The 25,063-nt window shown below is 45.3% G+C and overlaps 1 protein-coding gene across 2 annotated transcripts in view; it reads right to left on the bottom strand.

Moving 5' to 3' along the window:
- Positions 1-25,063, bottom strand: part of LOC147882224 (lysine-ketoglutarate reductase/saccharopine dehydrogenase bifunctional enzyme) — a 257,686-nt gene that overhangs the window by 193,118 nt on the left and 39,505 nt on the right. For both annotated transcript variants that reach the window (XM_087401328.1, XM_087401327.1), the window contains 3 exons: positions 10,081-10,177; positions 311-477; positions 36-87 (listed from right to left, as the gene is read on the bottom strand). In XM_087401328.1, coding sequence (XP_087257454.1) covers positions 36-87; positions 311-477; positions 10,081-10,177 — 316 coding nt within the window. The remainder of the gene's footprint in view (positions 1-35; positions 88-310; positions 478-10,080; positions 10,178-25,063) is intronic.

The raw sequence follows: 25,063 nt of genomic DNA, 5'->3' as shown, positions 1-25,063 counted from the left end.
ATTGATAGATTTTGCAACATGAACATGAACAATACCATGGTTTTGAACTGCATGCCTGCTTTTTCCAGCACATCTTTTGCACCCTCTCTGCAAAAGAAGCACATTATAGATGCATGTGAAAACAAAACAGGCATAACTATTCAGCAAACTAGTATCTATATGCCACACAGTTTGTGTGCCTGATTTCTTTCACTAAAATAAATGTCTTAACTAAAATATTACACTGAGTATCTCACCACACATTCTACGCTGCTTACACAGGACATAATATCACATCATATCAGAAGCATATGGTCTGAAGGCTGCAAACCTAGCATTTGAAAGCCGCATTCGATGTATATATTCATAGAGTAAAGTCAATTCTCCTTTGTAAGCAATGCATGCACGTTGCACTGGCAGCAACAATTCCGACAGTGTGCTAGAATTTGCCATGTTCGGAAGGAATTGAAGAAGAACATTTCCAAAATGATTTGTCGCCTAAAAACAACAATGGTTCTCAATATACTTGAAGACTTGACTTTTCTAAGAGCATTAAGACCCACAGAAAATACCAACAAATTCAACACATAAAAGCTCTCAACTGGGCCGAAGAAGAATCAAGGTAACTTTGGATATCATTTCATACTTTCTTTCAACTGCTGGATATATTGTATTATCTCACAGGCATGAAATGAATATTTGTGGCCCCAAATCTCAACGTGTTATCTTTAGTAAGCTAAATTCCAAGGCACCCCAACCTGCATGATTCTTGCCCTTCAGCTTCCCACCTACTCCTCCTGCGTCATCCTCGATTCCCGTCCTGCCACTCTTTCTTTCTTCCTCATTTATCCCCATTCGTTCCTGCCCTGTTCTTATTTTTCAGCGTATTCTAATGGTTTCTCTTTTTCTGCCTCTGTTGCATCTCTCTCTTTTTTGTATTGTTTGCTTATCTCACACTTTTTTTCTTGTTCATTTTTGCATCTGTTTCTTACCATTTTAGTTCTTGTTTCGCTTTCTTCACTACACTCTTATTTTTGGCATGTCATTTTCATTCCCAACTTCCGTTAGTTTATTTTTAAGTATTTCATTCTAACCTTTGTTAGATTGTTTTGGTTTTGTTCTTCGCTTATTTAAAAAAAACCCTCCATATCCTTTTCAACTTTATTAGCTCATTGTTTTTGTAAGTTAAATTATCTTGCTTATCTTGTTCTTCCTCGTTTCGTGCCTCTTTTGTTCACTCTGAACATCTTCACTCTTACACCCACTCAGTCTCTGTCACTCTAATCACATCCTCAATTATTTCACACTCATGCATACCTCTTTCTCTCTCTCTTGCCTTATTCCCTTTCCAGGGAAATAATCATTCAAATATGCTTTTAGAAATTCATATAATGTCTACCATCTTTAAGGGCACTCAAAGAATGCTAATAAAATGTTGCCTATGTCTGAAGCTTTTAGCTGAATGCCTACAGTAACCCTAGAGTAGATGCTAACATCCAATGACTAGATTCACCTACCCACGAGTGTGTAGAAAGTGCCTCCACAACAGGCCTTGCAACACATGACTCTCTAAAGTCTGCCAAAAACTCTCATGGCCCTTGGTGAACATAATATCCAGCAAAAGGCCCAATACAACAGCTACTAGGCAGGTCTCTTGGCCACCCATCACTAGGTTGCAACGGACGACTCAAATGTGCCAAGTTGTGAAGTTGGCCACTATCTCCAATACATCACCCTTGGGCAAGCAAGGACATGACTAGGCACTGCTGTGGCCCTAGTGAATTTCCACAACACTCAGCCCCCTCTCAAGCTTGAAGACTTGGTCTACCTTTGTGACCGATGCAACCATGCCTCAAGTGTTAGAAATATTAATCTCTAAGGCATTGGCCAATGTAATAAGGGGCTAGGGGCAGTTTCTCCCTTTATAAGGCTTTCCCCCCCTAACCTCAATTAGGTTGAGTTGTGGTTGAGTTAGTCATCACATTTACATTGACCCTAGTTCGGGTCCATCCTAGGGTTTGGTCTCTATGACTACCCTACTCTTCTCTCTCTTTGTTGTTGCTGTCATAGCATTTCAGCTTCCTTCACCTCCATGTTCTCCTTGAACCTTGCTCCATTTCCAACATTTGGTATTAGAGCACTCCCAGCGCCTCCCCAGCCCTCTGGAGGCTATTATGTCATGAGAACCTTCAAATTTGTCACAAAAACTCTCAGTCTCCATCTCATTTTTGAAGGCAGGCTAAATTAGGAGCTGTTCAAGGCAAGGCGAGTTCACCTCAGGCTGTTTCTAGAATAGGCAACTGATCTGCTGCAAATTTCGTCAACTTTTGAAGCATTTATGGAGCTGGTCCACCTGTTTTCAGGCTGTTTTTCAACACCTGCTGCTGTGTACCTTGTTCTGGAGTTCACTAGAACTGTTTTGGCTCGGTGCGACCCTGTTCATGACCAAAACCACCCTGCTACAGCAGTTTTCAAAGGGGTTCTAAGGAGGCGAACTGTTTCAAAAGGTGTTTTTAATCTGCAACAGATTCCTCTTGAGAGGCCAACCTGTCCTATAAATTTTTGTATCTTAGTTTGCAGTTTTGTAGCAGATTCAACCTGTTTCCAGTAGAAACGTCAAGTGGTTTTTTGGGATAGTTAGGGGAAACAAAAACACGGAAATAGAAATGTTTTGGGGTTTTGGGAGGGCTACATCCAGCAAAGATTACAGTCAGCACAGTCAGCACACACCCATTCAGCCTACAGCCTACCTGTAACTTAAACATAGTGCATAGTACAAATTTGAAATGATTGAAGGTTCACTTAGCACCAAATCTGAAATCTATTAAAAAGGCTGAAGCCTGAAAAAAGTAACAAGTTATAAAAATTCCAAACAGCAATATAATATATATATCATATATGCCTGATGTCAAAAGTACAAAACCCAGTTCTGACAGCTCCCCGTCGTGCTCTCCCTCTCCCCCTTGCTTGCCCTTCCCTTGCCCTTCTAGACCCTGCTTCCCCCTCTACCCCTGGCCTAGCTTTTGAAGTCGCTGCCTAAAAATGCACTGGCATTGCTGCCAGATTTCACGACCTTTTGCTGCTTGTACAATTGTTGGCCATAAAGTGCCATACAAGCCTTCCGTACAGTGGGCTGTAAACTGCCCGTACAGGGTACTGCAAGCTGCTGCCTGGTTTGCACTGTGCAAGCTCTTGATTCTAGGGTAAGAGACCGTATCGTACTGTGGGCTGTACACTGCCCATACAGTATACTGCAAGTTGCTGCCAGATTTGTGCCGTACATGCTCTTGATTTCAGGGCAAAAAACCGTACTGAATTGTCTGTATCAGAAGTGATGCAAGCTCCACTAGTAGCTCACTGTTTGTAGCTTGAATTGTACTTTCAAATGCTCCTAGCTCCTCAAACTTGCCCTACAATTGGTTCGTGGCTCAGTTTTGTCCAAGGCAATCTCAGCCTCTCCACCTAGGCTCTCCCCTCTCAGACCCTCCAGCCCTCCTCCCCTCCCTCTCTCAACCTCTCCAGCCCCTCCTTATGTCCCTCCCTCTCCCTTCTCAACCCTCATCCCCTCACTCACTCCCTATCACCTTCAGCCCGTCCCTCTCCCCTTTCAGCCTCTTCCCTCTCAACCTCAACCCTCCCCTAGATTAGCTAGAGGACCTCCTGCTTCTCCCCTCCCTCCTTCTAGCTCTACCCCCTTCTTCCTTCCCTACAACGGACGGATTTTACAACGGTTGAAATTGGCCTTTCATCTTACATTGATGAATGACAACCCATTCAGTCAATCCCAATCCACTTCCACTAGCCGAGAGGACATGCATCTTTTCAAAATCTGAGCTGTTGCAGTTACAAAAGGATGTGGAGCATGAGACCTCCACCACCCTCTTCGTACGCATTCATGGGTCCCACCCTTCTAGATCACAAGCTAGCGACTCGATGCTAACGCCTTTACCTTCGGACCTCGCCCATGCCTCATTGACTTTCGACCTTAGGAATGAGGTTTCTTTCAGGTAGCTTTTGACAGTCGTGGAGCTGCGAGCACTGTGCTCAATGCCAACTCCTTAGCGCTCGATTTTGATAGGATTTTCCTCAAGCCCTTCTCTCTTGGTTTTGACTCAATAGAGAAGGACAGGCCGACGACTTCTCTTTTCATTAGATTTTTAGGTCTTCCCTAGGTGTACCATTGGCTCTTTGCCATGATCAGATCTGCTTTTGGAGTGGTCACTCAGATCCCCTCCCTCCCTAGTTTGCCCTCTTTAACAGCATAGGCAATTAGATTGGATGCGGTACCTCAAGTTAGGGTCATTGTCTCTGACTCTAACATTTATGATGATCACATCATGCTCCTCCATGGCTCTCTTTTTCAGCAGAGAGTCCACACACCACCCACTTCTCTGTTCTCACATCAGTGACCTTAGGTCTTCGGTAACACCTCCGGAAGTGATCGGACCACCACTCAGATACTACCCTTTTTTTTCCCTCGGGGGGGGGGACAATGGGACCTAGACCCGGACCCAATTATTATCTCTTTGGGCTCATGGAGATTTGGCTATATAGAGGAGTCCCCATAAAGCTTTTACAGTGGGATCCCGGAGAGTCAAAGTGGATTGATGCAGGGCACCGAAAGAATAGCATTTCCTTCTTTCATTAATGCCAGGAGTTTTCAGCTCAATTGTAGAGGTCGGAGGCCCTCCAGAGCTCCTCATTGAGAGAATTTTCAGATTTAAGCTGATTTGTAGAAAGTTTTTTAGAGGATACTTTGAAGATCCCTCAAGAATTGGAAAAGTCACTCTTTTCTTTTGGCTTTCTATGCATGGAGGAATTGCATTGCACCTGTGGAGGTCCAAGTTTGAGACATACTCTACTTGTCTCAATGCCATTTTGCTCTGGAGTCTATTCAACATTGTCTATGGGATTGCAGACAAGCGAGGATCATTTGGAAGAAGATTGCCAAGATTTTCAGTATGTTTGCTCCATTCTCTTTCTTTGCGACTTGGGCTCGGTAGCCTAGGGCCTCAAGTCTTTTATGAGAGGCATGACTCTTCTTGGGCTCTCTCGATAGGACAACATTTAGTTGAGTCATGCTCTCTGGATGATGTTCCCTTCTCATACTTCAGGCCGGTGCATGCATCTGTGGATTCTTCTTGGGAGATACTGGTGAGTATTTCAGCATGGCATATCTAGAGAACCAGATGCACAGAGGCCTTGGATGGATCCCAGGTCCACCCTTTTCATACTTTGGCCTTTTTTTTTTTTTTTTGGCAAAAAGAGACTTCTATTAAGTATTAAAGAAAAACCGTTAGAGCAAGCTCCATACGGGATACATCATGCAATGCACGAAAAGCTCAAGAGCCAAAAAGAAAGGATTGAGGCTAATAGTGCCATCTCAATCCGGTAGAAACCTCCGAGAAAAAGGGAGAACCCCTCCAAACTTGAAGAAATATAGTCCTTCTAGAAGAGGTTGCCCGTGAAGGGCCCTGCATGCTAGCCCATATGGCTATCAAAGTGTGAACCGTGTCAATCCAAATACCCATGAACACCTGTGATGGGTGTATCTGGGTGCCATCCAAGGCTTCAGTACATCTGGCTCTCCAAATGTGCCAAGAGGAAATGCTAGCCAAAATCTCCCAAGAGGTGTCCACTGAAACATGAGAAGCTCTGAAGAGAGTAAGTGGTACATCTTGAAGAAAGCAGGGCTCTGTCACCTGTGCTGCCGGTGGACCGAGAGCGCCTAAGAAGAAGGCTCACCCTCATAAAGCACCTGGGGCCCAGTAAGGGATAACCATGCGACCGAGCCCCAAGTCATGAAGAAAGGGGAAGTGTGAAAGATGCTGAGTATCCGAGCAACCCCTTTCCAAACAGTCCTCGCATGACTGCAGTCCCAAAGGCAATGTCGCATTGACTCCTCTGCAGAATGACATCGAGGACGAGTGAGATCAGCCCCAAATCGTGATCTCCACAGGTTCACTGCAATCCCTCCATGAATAGAAAGCCAAAAGAAAAGAGTGACCTTTCTATCTAGAAATCTGAAACCTGTCACCCCTTACCCCTCCAATCAAAACCTGGCTATGGGCTAATCTGTAAAGGAAGGCCACCCCTCTGATCCAAGCATCTGAAAATCCAAACCGTAGAAGAGTGCCCTCAAGAAAACCCCAATCTACTCTGTCATAGGCTTTCTCGAAGTCCAAGAGTAGAACTGCTAGCCTCTGCCCACTCTGCATAGCCCACTCTGTGGCTTCCCAAAAGGAAAAGATATTATCAAAAATGCTCCTGCCATGCACAAAGCCTGTCTTAGTATCATGGATGAGGTCTGGAAGAAGGGGCTGTAATCGGATGCTGATCGCCTTGGCAAGGATTTTGTAAAGAGTGCCCAAAAGAGTGATGGGTTTCCAATGGGATACAAAATTCCTGTTGCCACCTTTCGGGATAAGGTGAATGAGTCCCTCGGTCAGTGAGTCATGCATCTTACCCGAGTCCCAAACGCCCTGCAGGGCTGAAGTAATATGATCACCTATCGTATCCCAAAAGGCTATAAAAAAAGGAGGAGTAAGACCATCGGAACCAGGGCATTTGCCCTTAAGAAGGGCAGAGAGAGCAGTCTTGAATTCTGTGTTGGTAAAGCGTGCATCAAGTGAGCATAACATCTCTGGGGTGACCAACACACGTAAACTCTGCCAAACTTCATCTCTAGCCACCTCTCTGGCCTGTGAGTTCGGATCTGCGGAAAGTAGCGAGGCATAGAAAGCTGTCGCTAAGTGCATGACGGTTTCCAAATGGGACTGCAAAACGCCGTTAGAGTCAATAAGCAGCCTGACACTCTCTCTACTATGTCTGGGACCAAGTGTAGAGAAAAAGTGTTTATTGACTCTCCCTCCCATCTGTATCCAAAAGGACTCCCGTGCATGGAAGGCATACTCTGCTCTCTGATCAAGCAAGGTCTGCAAGTGAGCCCTTGCCGCAGCAAGGCGCTCCTGTATCCAAGCATTTGATGGTCGTTTCTGCTCCTCCCTCTGTAGGGCTGCCAACTGCCGGCGGACACCGATCTCTCACCTGAGTACCTCACCTCGCCGAGCACTAGCAACGGAGTGATAAAAGTCGCTGATACTGGCAAGTGCTGTGGCCACATCAAGGACCAGCCACCCCCCCTGCATATGCGAAACCTAGATCTCCAACACTGCCTTTGTGAGAGTCTCATCCGTGTATTTGGCGTCGGGGATCCTGATACTGTGAGACCGTCCTCTCAGACGAGGCTCTGAGATGGACAAAATTACCGGAAAATGGTCTGAAGTGGAAACACCGGGTGCAAACTGTCCCCCCTCTATCAAGAGCCCAGTCACCTACATAGAATCTGTCAATCCGAGCATGGATAGGCATCTGCACCCTATGGTTCGACCATGAAAACAAAAGTGACTAAGACTGAACAAGAAATGCATCATCTGACCAAACATCTCTGCCACTGAACCTGAACAAGAAGGCATCCTAGGCTGCTCTCTCAAGGGAGTGGATACCACCTTCTCTGCCCCCTTTCTTATCAGAAGGTGCCTCAACCATGTTGAAGTCACCTCCAATAATCCACGAATCCGCAATGTCAGCCCACGAGAGCAACTCTTTCCAAAACAAAACACGATCCCCTCTGTTGTTCGGAGCATAGAGGTTGAGGAAACCAACCTTACGTCCGTCAAACAGAAGCAAAACCCACTGGGCCCTGGAGGGGGTTATGGTACCGTGTCCAATGATCAAAGGGAGAATAGAATCTGAAATTGAAATGCATGTACCTCCTCTGGATCCCAAGGCAGGAACCAAAAAGTCCGGCCTGAGAGCAGCTTACCTAACTTGGAGCAATCTCTGACATCCAGTTTGTGTCCCTGAAGAAAAAGAATGTCTAGGGAACCACCTGAAACACCTGGATGGAGCTGATTCCTGATCAGCTGTCTACGACGGCGATGAGGGATGCTGCCCAATCCCTGTATATTCCAACTGGCTATCCTCATCGGCAGGAGGAAGTGGGTTGGAATATCTTACCCGACCTGGTGGCGGAAAAAGAAACCTCTACCGGAGCAGACCTCTTGCCATACACACGAGGTCCAGGGGAGGAAAGTCCACAGGTGAGAGAGAGAAGGATCTCTCAAGAGGGATGCCGATAACTAGCTCTCCAAAAGTAGAGGGTACAAAATCATCATCTGGGAGGCTAGAGAGGTCCTCCAAAGTGAAAAATGAGTTCCGCTGAGCCAGTCCTGGGGAGAGGGTACGAAGGATTCCTACCGAAGCAGGAAGAGAATGTAAAACCCCCTTCCCTCTGTCCAAAGAGGGAGGCACCTGTACTGGATCCTGATCAAAAAGTGGTGCGGATGAGGTGCCAACAACCTGCGCTACTGAGAAAGGTACAGCCTGATCCAAGGGTGGAGTTGAACAAGGCTCCTGAACACTAGTCTCCTCCCGAGGCTCCAAGGGGGTAGCCTCCGAAGAGGTGGAGGAGTGAACTAAAGTAGAGGGCCTAACCGCGACTAGAACCCACCATGGGCCAAAGGTGGTGCGAGGTGCCGAAGGGACTCGAGTAGCCCTAGGAGGGGGGGAAGCCAGTGTCTGAGGCCGTGTCTGTGAAGCGGTAGGTCCTGCTCCAGCTCTCTGTCATAAGCTAGTACGAGCTGGTTGCTTTCTGGGCCTCTTTTTCTTCTTTGGGGAACCTCTGGCGAAGTGCCTCGAGGATCTGCAAATCCTGCACTGGTCCTGCCGACCTGCAACCTCAAATCTCTGGCGGAAGAAAGACCCATCGGGTCGCTGTAGCATGATGTGGTCATCTGAAATATTGGGGTCCTGGACAATGACCCTAACCCTGGGTAGCCCGTCCATCCTGACCGCCTCAGCAGCCGAAGAGGGCTCGCCAGGGAGAGGGGGGATCTCTGCTACCACAACAAACCTCTCGCCAATAACTGAAAGAAGCCGGTGATAAACTGAGGGAAGACCAGGAAACCTGATGAAAACAGAAACTTCCTGCTTGTCCTCTTCAACTGGGTCAAATCCCAGTTAAAAAGGAAATAAAAAAATCCTCCTGTAGCCTAGAAATAGAAACCTGGCCTGTAGCAGGTCTCTCGTGACGTCCGGGGAATCTAGGCACACCTAAAAGAAACCCCGTCCCAACAAACGAACATCCTTGAGGTGGGGGACGAGGTCCTGAGGAAGCGCCGCCAGCATCCAATCTCTAGCTTGTGACCTGGAGGGGTGTGAGCCATGAATGCGTGCGAAGAGAGTCGTGGAACACTCATGCTCCAAATCCTTTTGCAACTGCTGCAGCTTGTCTTTTGAAAAAGTGACAGTTCTCGCGGCCGGTGTGAGCGGAGACGGATTGACTGAATGGGAATCCATTCGTCAATCGAGGTGTGTCGGCCGATTCAAACACAAAAAATAAAAAACTCCGTCCGCTTTCCTGAAAACCAGGAGACCCCTATAAGAGAATAGGGGTACTCCAGATGAAGGAGTCATAGATAAGTTCACTTATGAAGAATAAGACTTGGGACTTGGTTTCTTTGCTACATGGAAAGAAAGCATTGCCATGTGAATGGGTCTACAAGATGAAGGTCACAGGTGATGATGTGCTTAGGTACAAGGCCCGTTTGGTTGCTAAAGGGTTTAACCAAGAGAAGGGTGTGGACTATGATGAGATATTCTCTCCGGTTGTGAAGATGACCACACTTAGATGGGTGAAGGAAGAAGGGAGAGAGAAGAAGAAGCCAAGAGGAGTCAGCGGCAGCAAGGAAAAGGAAGGGAGAGGAGGGGAGGATAGAGGAGAGGAGGAGTGAAGGAGAGGGGGAGGAGAGAAGTAGAGGAGAGGGGAAGGAGAGAGGAGGAGAGGGGGCCTGGAGCGGGGGGGGGAAGCAAGGAAGAGCAGGGGGGGAGAGGAGGGGATAGGCTGCTTCTCCCTCCCCCCCCCCCCCCCCCCAAAAAAAAACATATCTGTCAAAGAAACTACAGGGATATCAGGATCCAGCTCTGCTCTTTAATCTAATTCGAATCACACTGTGGTAAAGATAAATTAATATTGAAACAGAAATTTGGATGCTTTGTTGTTGGCACATTTTGAAACTCGATATGAACTCATCTGTCTACCTCTTTAGCAAGCTCTGTGGGAAGGTTGTCCACAGCCAAAATGATGATGCCTCTCCCATCCATGTCATCAAAATACAAGTTCGATGTAGCATCGTACCTATCACCATGAATATTAACAAAATTACCAACAAAATTTGTTTATGATTGACATCACCAAAAAGTGAACACATTTTATGAAGAAAACAAAGGGGTAAGTGATCCTCACACAGATATACCAAACACCACTTTGCCGTTTTGAAACAACAGCCTTGAGAATAATTCGTAAATTGCAGGACATAATGCCGTAAGTATGATATCATTGTAAAAAACGAATGCAGATTTCAATCAAAATCTTTGATATGCCCAACTGAACAGGTTGTGGGGGAATGTGACAACACTTTGTTCTTTTTTATTAATTAGGAAAACTGATTTTGGGAGCATTAGAAAGGATCATTTGACAAGACTTTCTCTTAAGCAAAAGAAAATCTTCTTTCTAAACTCTTTAGAAAATGTTGTTCCTTTGATGACCAGCAGAAAAAGTGCAAGAACAGGCACAACTCCCATATGTTGCAGATTTTATATTGTCTCTGGCCTGAGATCTAAGAAAGAATTAATGATGACAATCTTTTTGTATTCTTTATACTCACACATCCAAGGTCCTATATGTGATTCGGAAATCCTGTTGACCAATGATAGCCCTCAATATGTTCATAGGTGTACATAGAACTATTGGCAAAACTTCCCTTGGTGGTGGAGCCAATGGATTGCCAATTTGAAGAGGGGGTCAGGTACACCAACGAAAGAGGAATCTATTGGGAACTTGGGGTGATCCAAGCTACTCACCTATTCAATCAAGCTTGGTTCATTGAGTAGAAACAAGGCACGGGCCATAGAGAGGCATATTTAGGTCTTAACAATGCTTGCAAGCCACTCAGCAGGACCAGAATCATCAACCCAATGGGATCTAGCATGCCAGGAAATAAGCAGAATAACACTAGGATAATTCTCATTTATTGTAAAATAGCCTAGTTCGCTTCTTTGCAAAAAGCTGCAGATAACACTTGTACCAGATGGAAGCAAAAATAATGTAAGTGTATAAAAGATCTAATGTAGAAGCAGTTGATCCCCAGAACTTGACCAGTCAATTCCAAGGCTTTTGAATGCCTACATCCAAACTGCTATGCTTATAACTACCAGAGTTTCCCAAAAGCACCAAGGACCTAACTGTGTGCAGCTACCACCATAAGGCTAAAAAAGGATGGATCCCATTTATACTCTTAAGAAAACACCCCTAGTTAAATATGTCAAGTGGGAGTAAGCATAACAAAAGTTAGGAGAAAAGGGAATGTACAAGGGACTGTTCGATAATGTCCCACGATCCCGCATGATCAGGAGACTTCAGGAGATGCAAATTCCAGAGACGTTGATATGGCGTGATGAGCCTATATGAGTCAGTCAAAGGCAGAGTTTGTTCCCTAGGTGGGCTATTGGATTGGGTTGAGAACACGATAAGGGTGAAGTAGGGCTATCCACTCTCACTTACCATCTTCGGACTTTATATCGACGCGATCACATCCTTCATAGATCGCCTAGGGGGCGAGGGATCATTACTGGCAGACCTCATGATACAAATATTGCTATACACTGATGACATAGTCCTCATATCATCTTCAGCGGAGGGGTTGCAGAGATATGTGGAAGCTCTAGATGTGTTCTATAGAGAAAGAGACCTAACAATAAGGGTGTTGATGCTCGTTTAGTAGCTTCACCCTTCAGCTTGTTTGTATCATGTTTCTCATAGTCTCATAGACCCATCGGTCTTCAGTAGACTTTAATAAACTTTCTTTCTTTCTTTCTTTATGAAATTGCTTACCAACTAAGACTTATGGTCCTTTGGAAGCTTTTTGAAGACTTTCCAGGATCCCACAGTAGAGACTGGGCCTCTCTCCCACCTGGACCACTACATGTAGTGAGAGGTACCAAGTCGCCATGCTCATCAAGTATGCTATCATTCCACATGATAGGCTGCCTATCACTCTCTTCACGAGAGGAAGGGGGAACTCTCTGAAGAGTACTCTTGAAGCTGGCCCAAGCCTTCAAGATAGCAGCCATGAGAGGTGAGCATTGGAGACCTGAGGTGGGCTAAAGTAAAAATCCATCTGGTACTATCCATCCAGTCTCCTCCCAAAATCGGTGTACAAGACTGTATGTTGCAAATAAATAAGTCCTTCCAAGGCTCTTGCCTAGGCATAAGTCCCCTCACCACCATCTTGTAGAGCAAGGCCCCGCACTATCAATTTGGATATATGAGGCCCCATTCCCATGTGGGGAGAATCAAGGTCTCCCAAGCCACCCTGGCCAAAACATCTGGTGTGCCATCACTTCCACTCCATAATAAGTTACTTGTAGGTGTCGCGAGTTGAGTGATACAATCCCTACAATGGCACCAGCAAGAGCATATAAACTAATCCGTGGCCAGCAAAACCTAGTTAAACACCACTAGTCTAGAGGCAAGGTCAAGCTTGGTGAACTCCAAAATAGAAGCTTTCTCCTCATACTCTCCAACATAGGAGCAAACTGTTGTGATGAAGAGATACCCATACCAACCTAGTTCACTATCTAGACGCTCTTCTTCCCGTCTGACAGGAAGTCTCACCTCGAAAATATCAGCTTGACATCTAATGTAGATACTCATAGCTTCATCCACAAACAAAAAAAGAAAAGAAGCTAGAGGGCTGCCCTGGCAAACTGATCTAGAAATCTAGAACCTCTCTATCTTGACCCCGCTAATAAGCACGCGGTCATGGGCTGATCTATATAAAAATGAAACCCCTCTAATCCATGCATTGTGAATTTAAATCGATGAAGGGTGCTCTCCAGAAAGCCTCAATCCATAGTAACTGGAGAGTACGATTGTGAGCTGCTGAGCTCCCCGTCCTGCATCTCCCTGCTGCCCTCTGTCATGCACTCCTCTCCCCTCCCTCCTAGCTGAGAGTGCTCTCAACGGAAGCGGAACAGAAGAGGGAGAGAGAGAGAAACAGAGAGCCACACAAGTTTTTGGTGGGTGCAGAACACCCTAATCTTTTTTTTCATTCATTTATATATGTATTTGAGTATTGTACATAACCGGGATAAAGCCACAGTGACCTAAACCCTCACAACCTCCCACTTAAAGGACAATGTGCCTTTAAGGGAGAACAACCAGTCAGCATACTATCCAATGCCCATCAATACACGACAATACTCAAACCGCTGACTAGGTAGACTCTTCGTCAGCATATCTGCAGGGTTATCATCTGTATGAACCTTGACAAGCTCTATGCGCTTGTCCTCAAGTACCTCCCTGATGAAATGGTACCTGACCTCAATGTGTTTGGTCTTTGCATGAAAGACCGGATTCCGTGCTAGCTGAATAGCACTCATGGAATCACTATGCAATGTCGGTACACCTGTATGAATCCCCAAATCTCCCACTAGCCGATCAAGCCATATAGCCTCCTTACAACCCTCTGTGGCTGCAACATACTCAGTCTCTGTGGTAGACAAAGCAACGCACTTCTGTGCGCGAGACATCCACGACATTGCACCACCTGCAAAGGTGAACACATAACCAAAAGTGGATCTTCTACTATCCACATGCCCTGCATAGTCTGAATTTGTGTATCCAAGTACACGCATGTCTCCTCTACCAAAGCAGATGCACATCTCCTTGGTACCCTTCATGTACCTCATGATGCACTTAACTGCCTCCCAATGTACCCACTACAAATGCAATGTTTGGTCTAGTAGCTATCATAGCATAGCTAGCACTCCCAACCGCTGATGCATAAGGAACCTTGGCCATCATGGTCCTCTCCTCATCTGATTTGGGACTATCTGTATGACTCAGTTTCACATATGGAGGCAATGGAGTACTCACTGCCTCCCCCCCCTCCATATTGAAACCCTGCAATACTTTTGTAACATACTCCTTCTGTGAAAGCCAAAGGAGTTTCCTACTCCGATCACGCGTGATGCGCATACCAAGAATATGACCTGCAAGTCCCAAATCCTTCATATCAAAGGCCTCATGCAACTTGGCCTTTAATGCATTTAGCTCATAAGTATTCTTGCTAGCCAATAGCATATCATCCACATATAGTGCCAGGATTATTAGGCTATTATTCTTAGCCCTTTTAGTGTAGAGGTAGTGATCAATTTTACTCCTTCTAAAACCCTGGGACCGAATGAAAGCATCAAACTTCTGATACCATTCTCTAGGCGCTTGCTTAAGACCATAAAGACTCTTCTTCAGCTTGCAAACTAAATGCTCTTTGCCCTTTTCTTCAAAGCCTTCCCGCTGCACCATGTAAATTTCCTCATGCAGATCTCCATGCAAGAAAGTTGTCTTGACATCCATCTGCATAAGCTCCATATCTTCTGCTGCCACTAGTCCAAGCATGCATCTAAGTGTGGTCATCTTCACAACCGGAGAGAATATCTCATCAAGGTCCACACCCTTCTCTTGCTTGAACCCTTTAGCGACCAAACAGGCCTTGTACCTAGGCACATCATCACCTGTGACCTTCATCTTGTAGACCCATTTACATGGCAATGCTTTCTTTCCATGTGGCAAAGAAACCAAGTCCCAAGTCTTATTCTTCATAAGTGAACTCATCTCTGATTGCATAGCATACTCCCACTTGCGTTGATCCTCGCGCATCATAGCCTCTCTGTAGCAAGAAGGCTCCTCGCAATCAGTAAGCATCACATAGTCTACCCCTAGAACAAACCTATCAAGCGATCTAGACACTCTAGATGATCTTCTCAAGGGCATTTCAGCTTGCTGTCCCACTTGCATATCAGCCACATTTGGCTCATCATTTCCACCAATAGATGATCCATCATCTACCCTTGATTGTATACCTGTGGAAGTACTTGGTGGTACCATTTCTTGCACATTTGGTGCATGGACAGCTTGCTGTCTATCAACATATGCAGGTGGATTCACATCCTGAAAAGTGATTCTTCTCATTTCCACATCCCTCATGGGTGTCTTATGCATCTTCTTCTCATTGAAGACTACATCATGGCTGCGTATGATCTTCTTTGCTTCTGGATCCCAGAGACGATAGCCCATCTCTCCACTTTCACCATAACCCAGAATGAATATCACATAGTATTCAGCCCCGCCTAATGACCGTGTAGGCATGGGACCTCATACGTCTGAATGCACCAAATCAAGATTTTCAAACTCTTTCTTTCCCATTCTTTTATGGGCTGATTTAGTCTGCTTTCCATAGAGACAGTGCTCATAAAATTCAAAATCAGAGAGACTCAAATGCGGTACATAACCCAAACGGCATAAGAGTTTCATCCCATTTTGGCTCATATGGCCCAACCGGCAATGCCATAAAGAAGTGCTTGGCTGCTCGGTTATTGCAACAACATGATCAAATACCCCTGATACATGTAAGGGATACAAAGTCCCACACTTGGCATCCCTGGCCAAAAGCATAGAGTCCTTCTGAATTTTTCAACTCTGAAAGCCAAAAGTGATGTGAAAACCAGCATCATCTAGCTGATTAACTGAAATAAGACTCTTGGTCAACTTAGGCACATGTCTCACATGTTTCAAAACAAATGCAGACCCATTTACAAAAGAAAACTTTATGTCACCTGCTCCCACTATGTCACATGCATAGTCATTTCCAAGATGTACACAACCTGTCTTTCCACTGTCATAAGTGGAGAGTCATTCCCTATGGGGAGTAACATTGAATGAAGCACTAGAATCCAAAATCCAATCCTGAGAATATGCATCATCTGAAGTGGTAAGCAACTCTGCAGATAAACTAAACATGAAGAGAATGTCATTGTCCCTATCATGTGTGACTGCATTGATCTCCTCGATCTTCACTTTTCCTTTGTCCTCCCTTGGACTCTCTTCCTTTTGATTTGCACCCCAATTTGCATTCTTTTTCTTATCCTTTTGCTCTCTTTTCAGCTTGTAGCAATCCTTTTTCATATGGTCCTTCTTGCCACAGTGGTAACACTCAATGTTCCATGCCCTGGATTTGCTACGAGACTTCCCTCTTTCTTGAGACTTCCCCTTGAACTGTGATCTGTCCCTTTGCACATTTAAGGCTGCATCCTGCTTGTTGCCGTCCATAGACTTCCGTCTAATTTCCTCGGCCAACAAGCTACCCACAACATCATCAAATTTCAGTACTCCACCAGGTGCAGAGTTACTGACAGCTATACGGAAGGTATCCCATGAGGATGGCAATGAACATAAGAGAAATATTGCCTTAGTCTCCGCATCAAAATTCATATTTTGAGCCTGAAGTTGGCTGAAAATAATATTGAATTCATTCAAGTGAGAAGCAATGGAAACCCCTTACTTCATCTGCAGCTCAAACAACCGCATCAAAATTCATCTTTTGAGCCTGAAGTTGACTGAAAATAATATTGAATTCATTCAAGTGAGAAGCAATGGAGACCCCTTCCTTCATCTGCAGCTCAAACAACCTCTTCATGAGGTAAACTTTATTAGAGGCAGTTTCCTTCTCATAAGTGGCACACAATTTCTTCCATAAATCTTCCGTAATCTGCTCATTTACTACTGTGAAATAAACTGACTCTGCAAGATGAAGTCTAATAGTAGACTTTGCTAATGCATCCAACTCATCCCAATCATCCTCAGACATATCTGCAAGCTTAGCTTGAATATCTGCCAAGAGTTTAATCTGCTTCTTTTGAATAAGCACATCCCTTATTTGTTCTTTCCACAAAGAAAAGTTTGTCCCATCAAAATTTTTAATGTTGAAAAACTCCTTTTCAGACATGGAAGAGGATGCCACGATGCAAATGAAACAAAATCTCAAATGCTAGTACCTGCAAGAGAGAATCACACCAAATACCAGGTACACCCAAATGTGTATGCCACAATAGAGTGAAATGTCACCAAAACTCAAAGCTCAAAGCATCAAAAGATACTGCTAACTCATGTGCATGTACTATGCATCCATATGAGCAAAGCTGACCCAAAAGAAAATGCCAACTGCAATGGCAATCCAAAATGCCAATAAGTGCCAAATGGCTCAAGCATAAACACCGTCCATGGGCATATGCATCAATAATATCTCATCCAAGAGAGCATAACACTATCAGTGCATCACCTGCAATGTGTTAAAGCTGTCCCTCAGCATAAAATAGCATCCATGTGCAAAGCGTCCATAAAAAATAGCATCCCACAAGGCAATCTGGGCCTATCAGCACATCTAATAAGGATCACAATGCATCCAAATGGCCCATAAATCATCCACTGCAACCCAATGCACACCACGAATGAGTGCACATGGCTCAAACTGCAACCAGAGTGATCTGCATAAAGTATGCTCAAGAAATCATGGTCCCACGGCAATGACCGCTACTGAAAATAGAACCTGAGATGCCTCAAAACATGGATGCCATCGAACTCAGCAAGAAAATCTGCAAATATCTCTCTTTTGCTGGAACTCCAAAATCCCAACTGATGAGTGAGAAATGGGAGTCAACACTTATCCACTGCCATGTGGCATAACTCTTAAGGTTTCAAAACCTTAGAATGAAAAATGCATAACAGAGAGACGAAATCCAATACACAGAGATCTATAACTCTGAAAATACTCCACCGAATCGCGCAAGAACTGACAGGTAGGGGTTTTTAAGGATGTCCGGAACGCAATGGGACAGACGGTTTTGAAAACCGTGAAAAACGTTTTTGGAAACAGAATGATTTGTAAACTCCACCGGAGTGCGAATGATGAGCAACATAGAAGTTTTAGGACCTGCTGAGTCCACCGAAATTGACAAATCTGCAAATGGTTGCTCCAAACTTGAGTTCCAACACCCGGACAGAAAAACGTAATAACTGACACAGTGAGTCAGAAATCCAATGAAATTATCCCAGATTCAAGAATGAAGGTGTTTCCAAGCTCCTGAAGTGAAGTGGATACCAAAAGCAAGCAATAGTTGCCTCTACGAAGTCTCTGTCGTCGAACGGAACAGGGAAAAGCTTAAAAAACGACTTTTTCTTTTAAAACACTTAACAGGCTCTCAAAACCACTTTGCAAAACCAAAGTGACTTTTCTAAAGGTTCCTTCAAGATCTTTGCGCACTCGGATGCAAGTAAAATCACCCACAAAGCTTTCCACAGAGCTTCTCCTTCCTCCCACAGAGCTTCTCCTTTTAGGCATTCACGCACGATCAGCTAGATCATCCGGGCTCTGATACCAGTTGAGAGTGCTCTCAACAGAAGCAGAACGGAAGAGGAAGAGAGAGAAACAGAGAGCCATACAAGTTTTTGGTGGGTGCGTAACACCCTAATCTTTGTTTTCATTCATTTACATATGTGTTTGAGTATTGTACATAACCGGGGTAAAGACACAGTGACCTTTAACCCCCACACCAGCTCTTCCCTTCCCCTCCCTCCTCTCCCTGCTAGCCCCTCCTCCCAGGCTACTTCCCCCTCCTCCCGCTACTGCCTCTCCCTCTCCCGCTCCCTTCCCTCCCTCTCCCGCTGCTGTCCCCCCTCATTGCTACCCTCCCTCCCTCTCTCCCTCCCTACCCCCGCTACCTCCCCCTCCCTACCTCCACTACCTCTCCCTCCCTACCCTGCTCCCTCTCTCCCTACCCCGCTAGCTCCCCCTCCCTACCCCGCTACCTCTCCCTCCCTACCCCGCTCCCTCTCTCCCTCCCTACCCCGCTCTCTCCCTCCCTACCCCGCTAGCTCCCCCTCCCTTCTCCGCTACCTCTCCCTCCCTACCCCGCTCCCTCTCTCCCTAACTTGCTAGCTCCCCTTCCCTTCCCCACTACCTCTCCCTCCCTATCCCGCTCCATTCCCCTCTCTTGCTGCTCTCCTCGGCTCTCCCTACCCCCCGCTGCCCTTCCCTCCTTACCCCCTACTCCCCCTATCCGACTCCCCCTACCCGCCTCTACCTCCTACCCCGCTGCGCTCTCCCCTCCTCTCCCAAACCCCCTGCTGTACTCTCCCCTCCTCTCCCTACCCCCCCGTTGCCCCTCCTTCCTCTCCCCCTTCTCCCTCTACCCCCGTTCCTATGCTCGGACGAGGGTTCTTCCAGGTGGTATTTGATTCTCCAAAGTCAATAGGTTCAGTACTCAGGGCTAGTCCTTTGGCATTGAGCTCCAGGACGATCTTTTTGACATCCTTGACTTTGGATTTCGATCCAGTAGAGGAAGATAGCAAGGTTACCTCACTTTTCATCAGGTTCCCCGGCCTTCCTCAGGTCTACCATCCACTGTTATCATCCATAGGAGCTACTTTTGGGTTGGTCATAGAGATCCCCTCCCTCCCTGGCATGCCCTCTTCAGCGGGCAGAGGCTGTCAGATCGGATGGGGTGCCACGAGTCAAGGTCATTGTCTCTGACCCTAATATTACAGATGATCACATTATGCTTCAGCGACCAGATGGTTCCTTTTTTCGACAGAGAGTCGAGGTTGCTGGGAGAAAGGATCAGTGCAGGATTTGCAGGACCCTTGGGCACTTCGCCAAGGATTGCCCAAGGAAGAAGAAAAGGCCCAAATGGTTTATTCCACCTTCTCGTCCTACTTCTTCTACACGCGCTACCAAAGCCCCCCTTCTCGTCCAGGACCTTCAAGACCAGCCCCTAGACCTGGACCCTCTTCTTCAGCGCGCACAGTATGATCAGTACCCCATTGGATGCCTGTGAGGGTTGCTGACACTCCGCCACATAGCCTCAGGGTTTGGAGGGAATCTCCTTTCTTCTCTGATTCTGTCTCAAGGTTGAATTGGCATGTTCAACCTCATCCCTGGTTATTTGCTAGCTCTTTTTTAGCTTTGATTTCTCTTATGTATATATTGACATGATGTACCTTTGCATTGACCTTACTCTGCGGTTTTCATTCATACTTACTAGAGTTTTCTTTTTGCAATAAAAAAGAATGGCTAGCCTCTAGCTGCTTTGCATAGCCCACTCAAAAGCCTCCCAAATTATGAAAAATGCTTCGGCCATGCACGAAGCCTGTCTGCGTATCAAGAATAAGGTTTGGAAGTAGGGCTGCAAATGCTGGTTGATTGCTTTAGCCGGGATTTTATAGAAAGTGCAAAAAGAGTAATAAGACTCCACTGAGACACTAACTTTCTGCTATTCCCCCTTTGGAATAAGATGAATGAAACCGTCTATAAGTGAGTCTAGCAACTCATCAGAGTCACAAACGCCTTGTAGGGTTGAGCTAGTGTGATCCCCAATCTTATCCCAAAAGTAGTAAAAAAGAAGGGAGTAAGCCCATTCGAACCGGGGCATTTGCCCTTCTGAGGGGCAAGAAGCGCAGTCTTGAAATCTATGTTAATGAAAGGTGCATCAAGTGAGACTCGCATATCTAGTTTCACCAACATAGGAATACACTTCCAAATAGCATATCTGGCATCATCTCTAGCCTGTGTGTTAAGATCTACTATGAGAAGGGAGGCATAAAAATCTGTAGCTATGCACATGATGGCATCAAGATCTGTCTGCAAAACCCCGTCTGCGTCACTACGAAACACTCTACCTACTATGTCTAGGGCCAAGAGTAGAGAAAAGTGTTTGTTGACACTACCTCCCATCTGAATCCAAAATGACTCACGGGCATCAAACGTATACTTTGCTCTCTGATCAAGCAATATCTATTGATGAACCCTTGCTACAGCAAGGCCCTGAATTGAAGCATCTGTAGGCCGTTTTTGCTCTTCCCTCTATAGGGTTGCCAACTGTTAGCGAATACCAATCTTGTGTTTGAGAATGTCAGGTCTCCTGGTGTGTTTCTAGGCACATTTTCAGCTCATCGTCGATATAGGTGTTTTTTGGACAATAGACCTCAGAGAGGATGAGTGGACTGATTTTGAAAGACTATAGGTCATGATGTTTTCTTGCATGATCTGAGGGACATGACATCATCCTAGCAGCGTTTGTAGCGAGACCTCTTCACACACATTCTTCAGTCTAGATCATTACATACATACATAGGGTAAAAAAGATAGACTTGACAGACATAGGTCAATGTAGGCTGTTACGCTCAAGTCGAGGTAACATGACCTCGGAAGGGTCAGTTGGCATTTTCCTTTAAAGGATCAATGTTTGTATTATATTTGTTTGGACTTCATGTAAATGATCAAAAAGGAATAAAGGTCAAGGTCCTTGGTGAGGGTGACATGGCACTAGACTAGGTGGATCTAAGGCTAAGGGACCTAAATGCATTAAATGTGCCTAGGGGCAAATGGTTTTAATGATATCCCAAGAGAGGGGTAAATGATGCATGAAGGAGGGACCCTAGAAAGAAGACATGTGGCATACTAGATCCATCTAGGGAATTTTGGGGCTTGGTGGAATTTAGCAGGCAGGAGCTTCACGTAACCGTGGATTTTGCTGAGAGCTTGCTACCACCGAGGTTGGCTGGGAGGAAAATTGAGGTGCCTATGCCCGTGAATCAAGAATCAGTTAGGAGCAAACAGATTAAGTTGTGTCATTTGGTATCAGAGCGTTCAAGTTGATCACGAGAAGTGGGGCGGAACTGGCTGGAAGAGCTATGACCGTATGGTCGTTGTAACCAAACATTGTCGCACGAGTTGGAACTTTGGCTATTAATATCCACGTTACGTGATGAGGGGTAGCGCTGATGAGCAGCGCACGACCAAAGTTACTGTGTGGTCACGGAACTAGCTATTGTGATTTACGGCATTAATTGTTCACGGACGTCATCGCAGTGCTGGTCACGGTTTGGTGCTCCTTGACATCGCGTGAGGAATTTGGTTAGTTCTGAAGACTGGGCTCCTTGGCATCGCAGGGGCTAGTTGTCATATTTACGTAGTAACTGGCTGGCAAAGCAAAATACCAAAGTGCGCTCCAGCTGCGGAACATAGAGCCACTATACGGCTTTGCTGCGGGAGGGCCGTTATGATTCAAGAGAGCCCTAGGCCACACCGATTTGTTCTACGTCGATGATCGCGATATCGATTTCAAAGATGTTATTGAGTCTCCTTTGCCAAAGGCACCAATTGATACTTCTGTGGTCACACATTGGCTAGCAATTGAAGGAGTACAGCCGGCTATACCTTCAAAAATAAAAGACGAAGACTTTCCAGTTGAAGTCAAACTTCCTATCAGACATGGTCTATCTAGAGAACTGCAGCTTTATTTCGACAAAATAACGGAGCTTATAACGACTGGGGCTGATTTTGTGCTATTTAAGGATGCTCTGAGAAGTTTGGCAACTGATTTTGGTCTCCATCCTCTGGTCCCATATTTCATACAATTTATTGCAGATGAGGTTACTCGGAGTTTGGATGACTTAACACTTCTCTTTTCACTTATGCGAGTTGCACATAGCCTCTTGCTCAACCCTCATGTACATATTGAGCCCTATATTTGGAGTATTTGGAGTGGACTACAGGGACTAGTTGATCTCTTCATGCAAGAAGAATTATAACCAGGGACCTCTCTATGCCTTCTAAGCTTTGTTGGAGCATATGCTTGTTTATTTGCCTCCGTGTTTGAGTCAATTTCCCTAGTACAGGGAAAAGTGGTTTCGGTTACAGTGTGAGATATGCTTGGTTAGCTGTAAATTTGGAAATTGGACTTTCGAATTGTAATTACAGTTTCAAGCGGTGTTTTATTGTTATTATTTTTAAAAAACAAAAAACCAAAAAAAAAAACAAAAAAAACACCCATTGACCTAAATGGAAGTAGAAGAAGAAGCTTTTAGGATGGATCCCGTAGAGTCGGGAGTCCGGCCGACCCCGCAGGTGTCGCGCCCAGTAGGTCATACACTGTCTAGCAGAATTGCAATGTTAGAGGATGCCTTGCAACAGATTTTAGCGCAGTAGTTACAAACAAATGTAGGGCAAATATGAGAAATAAACAAATCTGCCACTTGCGGGACACTAACAGACTCTCTAGTTGGAATGAAGTGAGCCATCTTGGTAAGACGATCAACCACCACAAGTATGGCATCATAACCACCTTGTGTCGTAGGCAGATCCACAATAAAGTCCATGGAAATGCTCTCCCATTTGCCTGATGGTATCACCAAGGGCTGCAAAAAGCCAGGTGGCTTCACCCGCTCTGCTTTGCTTACCTGACACGCAAAACACCCTGTCACATATTCATGAATATGATTTTTCATTCTTGGCCAAAAGAAATCTCGCTTCACGAGATCATATGTCTTCTTGACACCTGGATGTCCCGCACATGGGCTATCATGGCACTGGCGAATAACCCTCTGCCGGAGGTCATTCTGGTTAGGTACAACTACCTTGCCATTTCTCTTTAGCATACCATCTTCCACGGTATATCTTGCATATACTTGGCCTTTTCTAGATGCCAGGTCATCTGTTTTCATTTTCCCGGGAACAATCACACTAGCCTTAGGCCAAAGGCTCTGGACAAACTCGTCCCTTTTCTGAGCTTCCTTTACCTCGGTCATTAGACACTCTCTAACACCGTGAAACTCATATTATGGACTATGCGCGACAACGCATCAGCCACCTTATTTTCCTTCCCTCTTCGGTACCGAATCTTCATATCAAACTCCTGCATGAGTTCTGCCCACCTAGCTTGGCGGCCACTCAAATCAAGCTGTTTGCAAAAATACTTTAAAGTATCGTGATCGACATCCACGTTAAATTCTGCACCATACAAATAATGCCTCCACTTTCTTCGGATCCATCTCAACACCATCAGAGGTAATAACGAATCCAAGATATACCAATTTTCTTAAACATAATTCAGTTTTCTTTTTATTCGCAAATAGAATGGCTTCTCTTAAAACTGTAAACACTTCTTTTAAATGTTCACGATGCTCAGCAATACTTTTGCTGTATACCAAAATATTGTCAATAAAATGTACTACAAACTTCCCAATAAATGGACGTAGTAAATCGTTCATAAGCATGACGAATGTAGCTGGAGCATTAGTAAGCCCAAATGGCATCACTAAAAACCCATAATGCCCAAAACGACTTCTGAAAGCAGTCTTTTGAACATCCTCGGCTCTTATCCGGATTTGATGGTAGCCACTCTTAAGATCAATCTTACTAAACACCTTGGCCCCATACAATGCATCTAGCAAGTCATCAATCCGAGCCATCGGATACCGGTGCTTAACAGTTATAAGTCCCCTGTAATCTATACAGAGACGGAATGTATTATCTTTCTTTTTCTTTAATATCACCGGCGAAGCAAAAGGTGAAAAACTGGGTTGAATCTGCCCGAGCTTGAGGTATTCTTCCAGTTCTCTTCGCATCTCAGCTTCTTCTGTAAAGCTTAATCTATAGGGAGGTCTTCTACCCCCGGGATAAGCTCAATTTTATGCTGAACATTCCGCTCTGGAGGTAACCCATAAGGTAACTCATCCCTAAAACAATCAGAGAACTTCTCCGATATCTCTTTAGCCAACTCGGCCATTTCCCCATCTTGGGTAGCCTCAGTGCTAGCCGATGCATCATCAATCGACTCTACCGATGCTATACACAGACACAAAAACTCTTTCGGAGTCTTCCGAATTTCCATGGCTGAAATCAATGGTCCTCGAGGTAAATCCTTTTCACTTCGCAAAACATACTCTACCCCGTTCATCTTGAACTGGTAAATATGCTTTTTCCAATCAATGGCTGGATTTTTCCAACAACTCAAAGTCCAGCTTCTCAACATAGTCCTGAATTCGAAGTTCCAACTGGGTAACCCTTTGGTCCCATACTTCAGTTGAACTTCCGTCCGCCATCCTGACCGTATAAGCATAGTCAGACGGACTAGTTTTCAACTTGAGCCTCTTAATAAGCTTCGAGTTAATTACATTGTGCCTTGACGCACACAATCACATCATGATTGGCTACTTGCCCTTTCATTTTAATCAACTCGGGCTCATCGAAAACCGTATACCCCGTTGCTACGGGCTTTGAAAGAATGTTATCACGTGCACCTCTGGCATCCTCATAGTTCAGGGCTACTGCAATAGATTCATCTA

This window comes from Dipteris shenzhenensis, chromosome 30 (assembly GCF_047967505.1).
Source record: "Dipteris shenzhenensis isolate YYH24624 ecotype China chromosome 30, Dip_SZ_1.0, whole genome shotgun sequence".
Lineage (NCBI taxonomy): Eukaryota > Viridiplantae > Streptophyta > Polypodiopsida > Gleicheniales > Dipteridaceae > Dipteris > Dipteris shenzhenensis.
The sequence above is the reverse complement of the archived record's forward strand: the minus strand, read 5'-3'. Positions and strand labels throughout refer to the sequence as shown.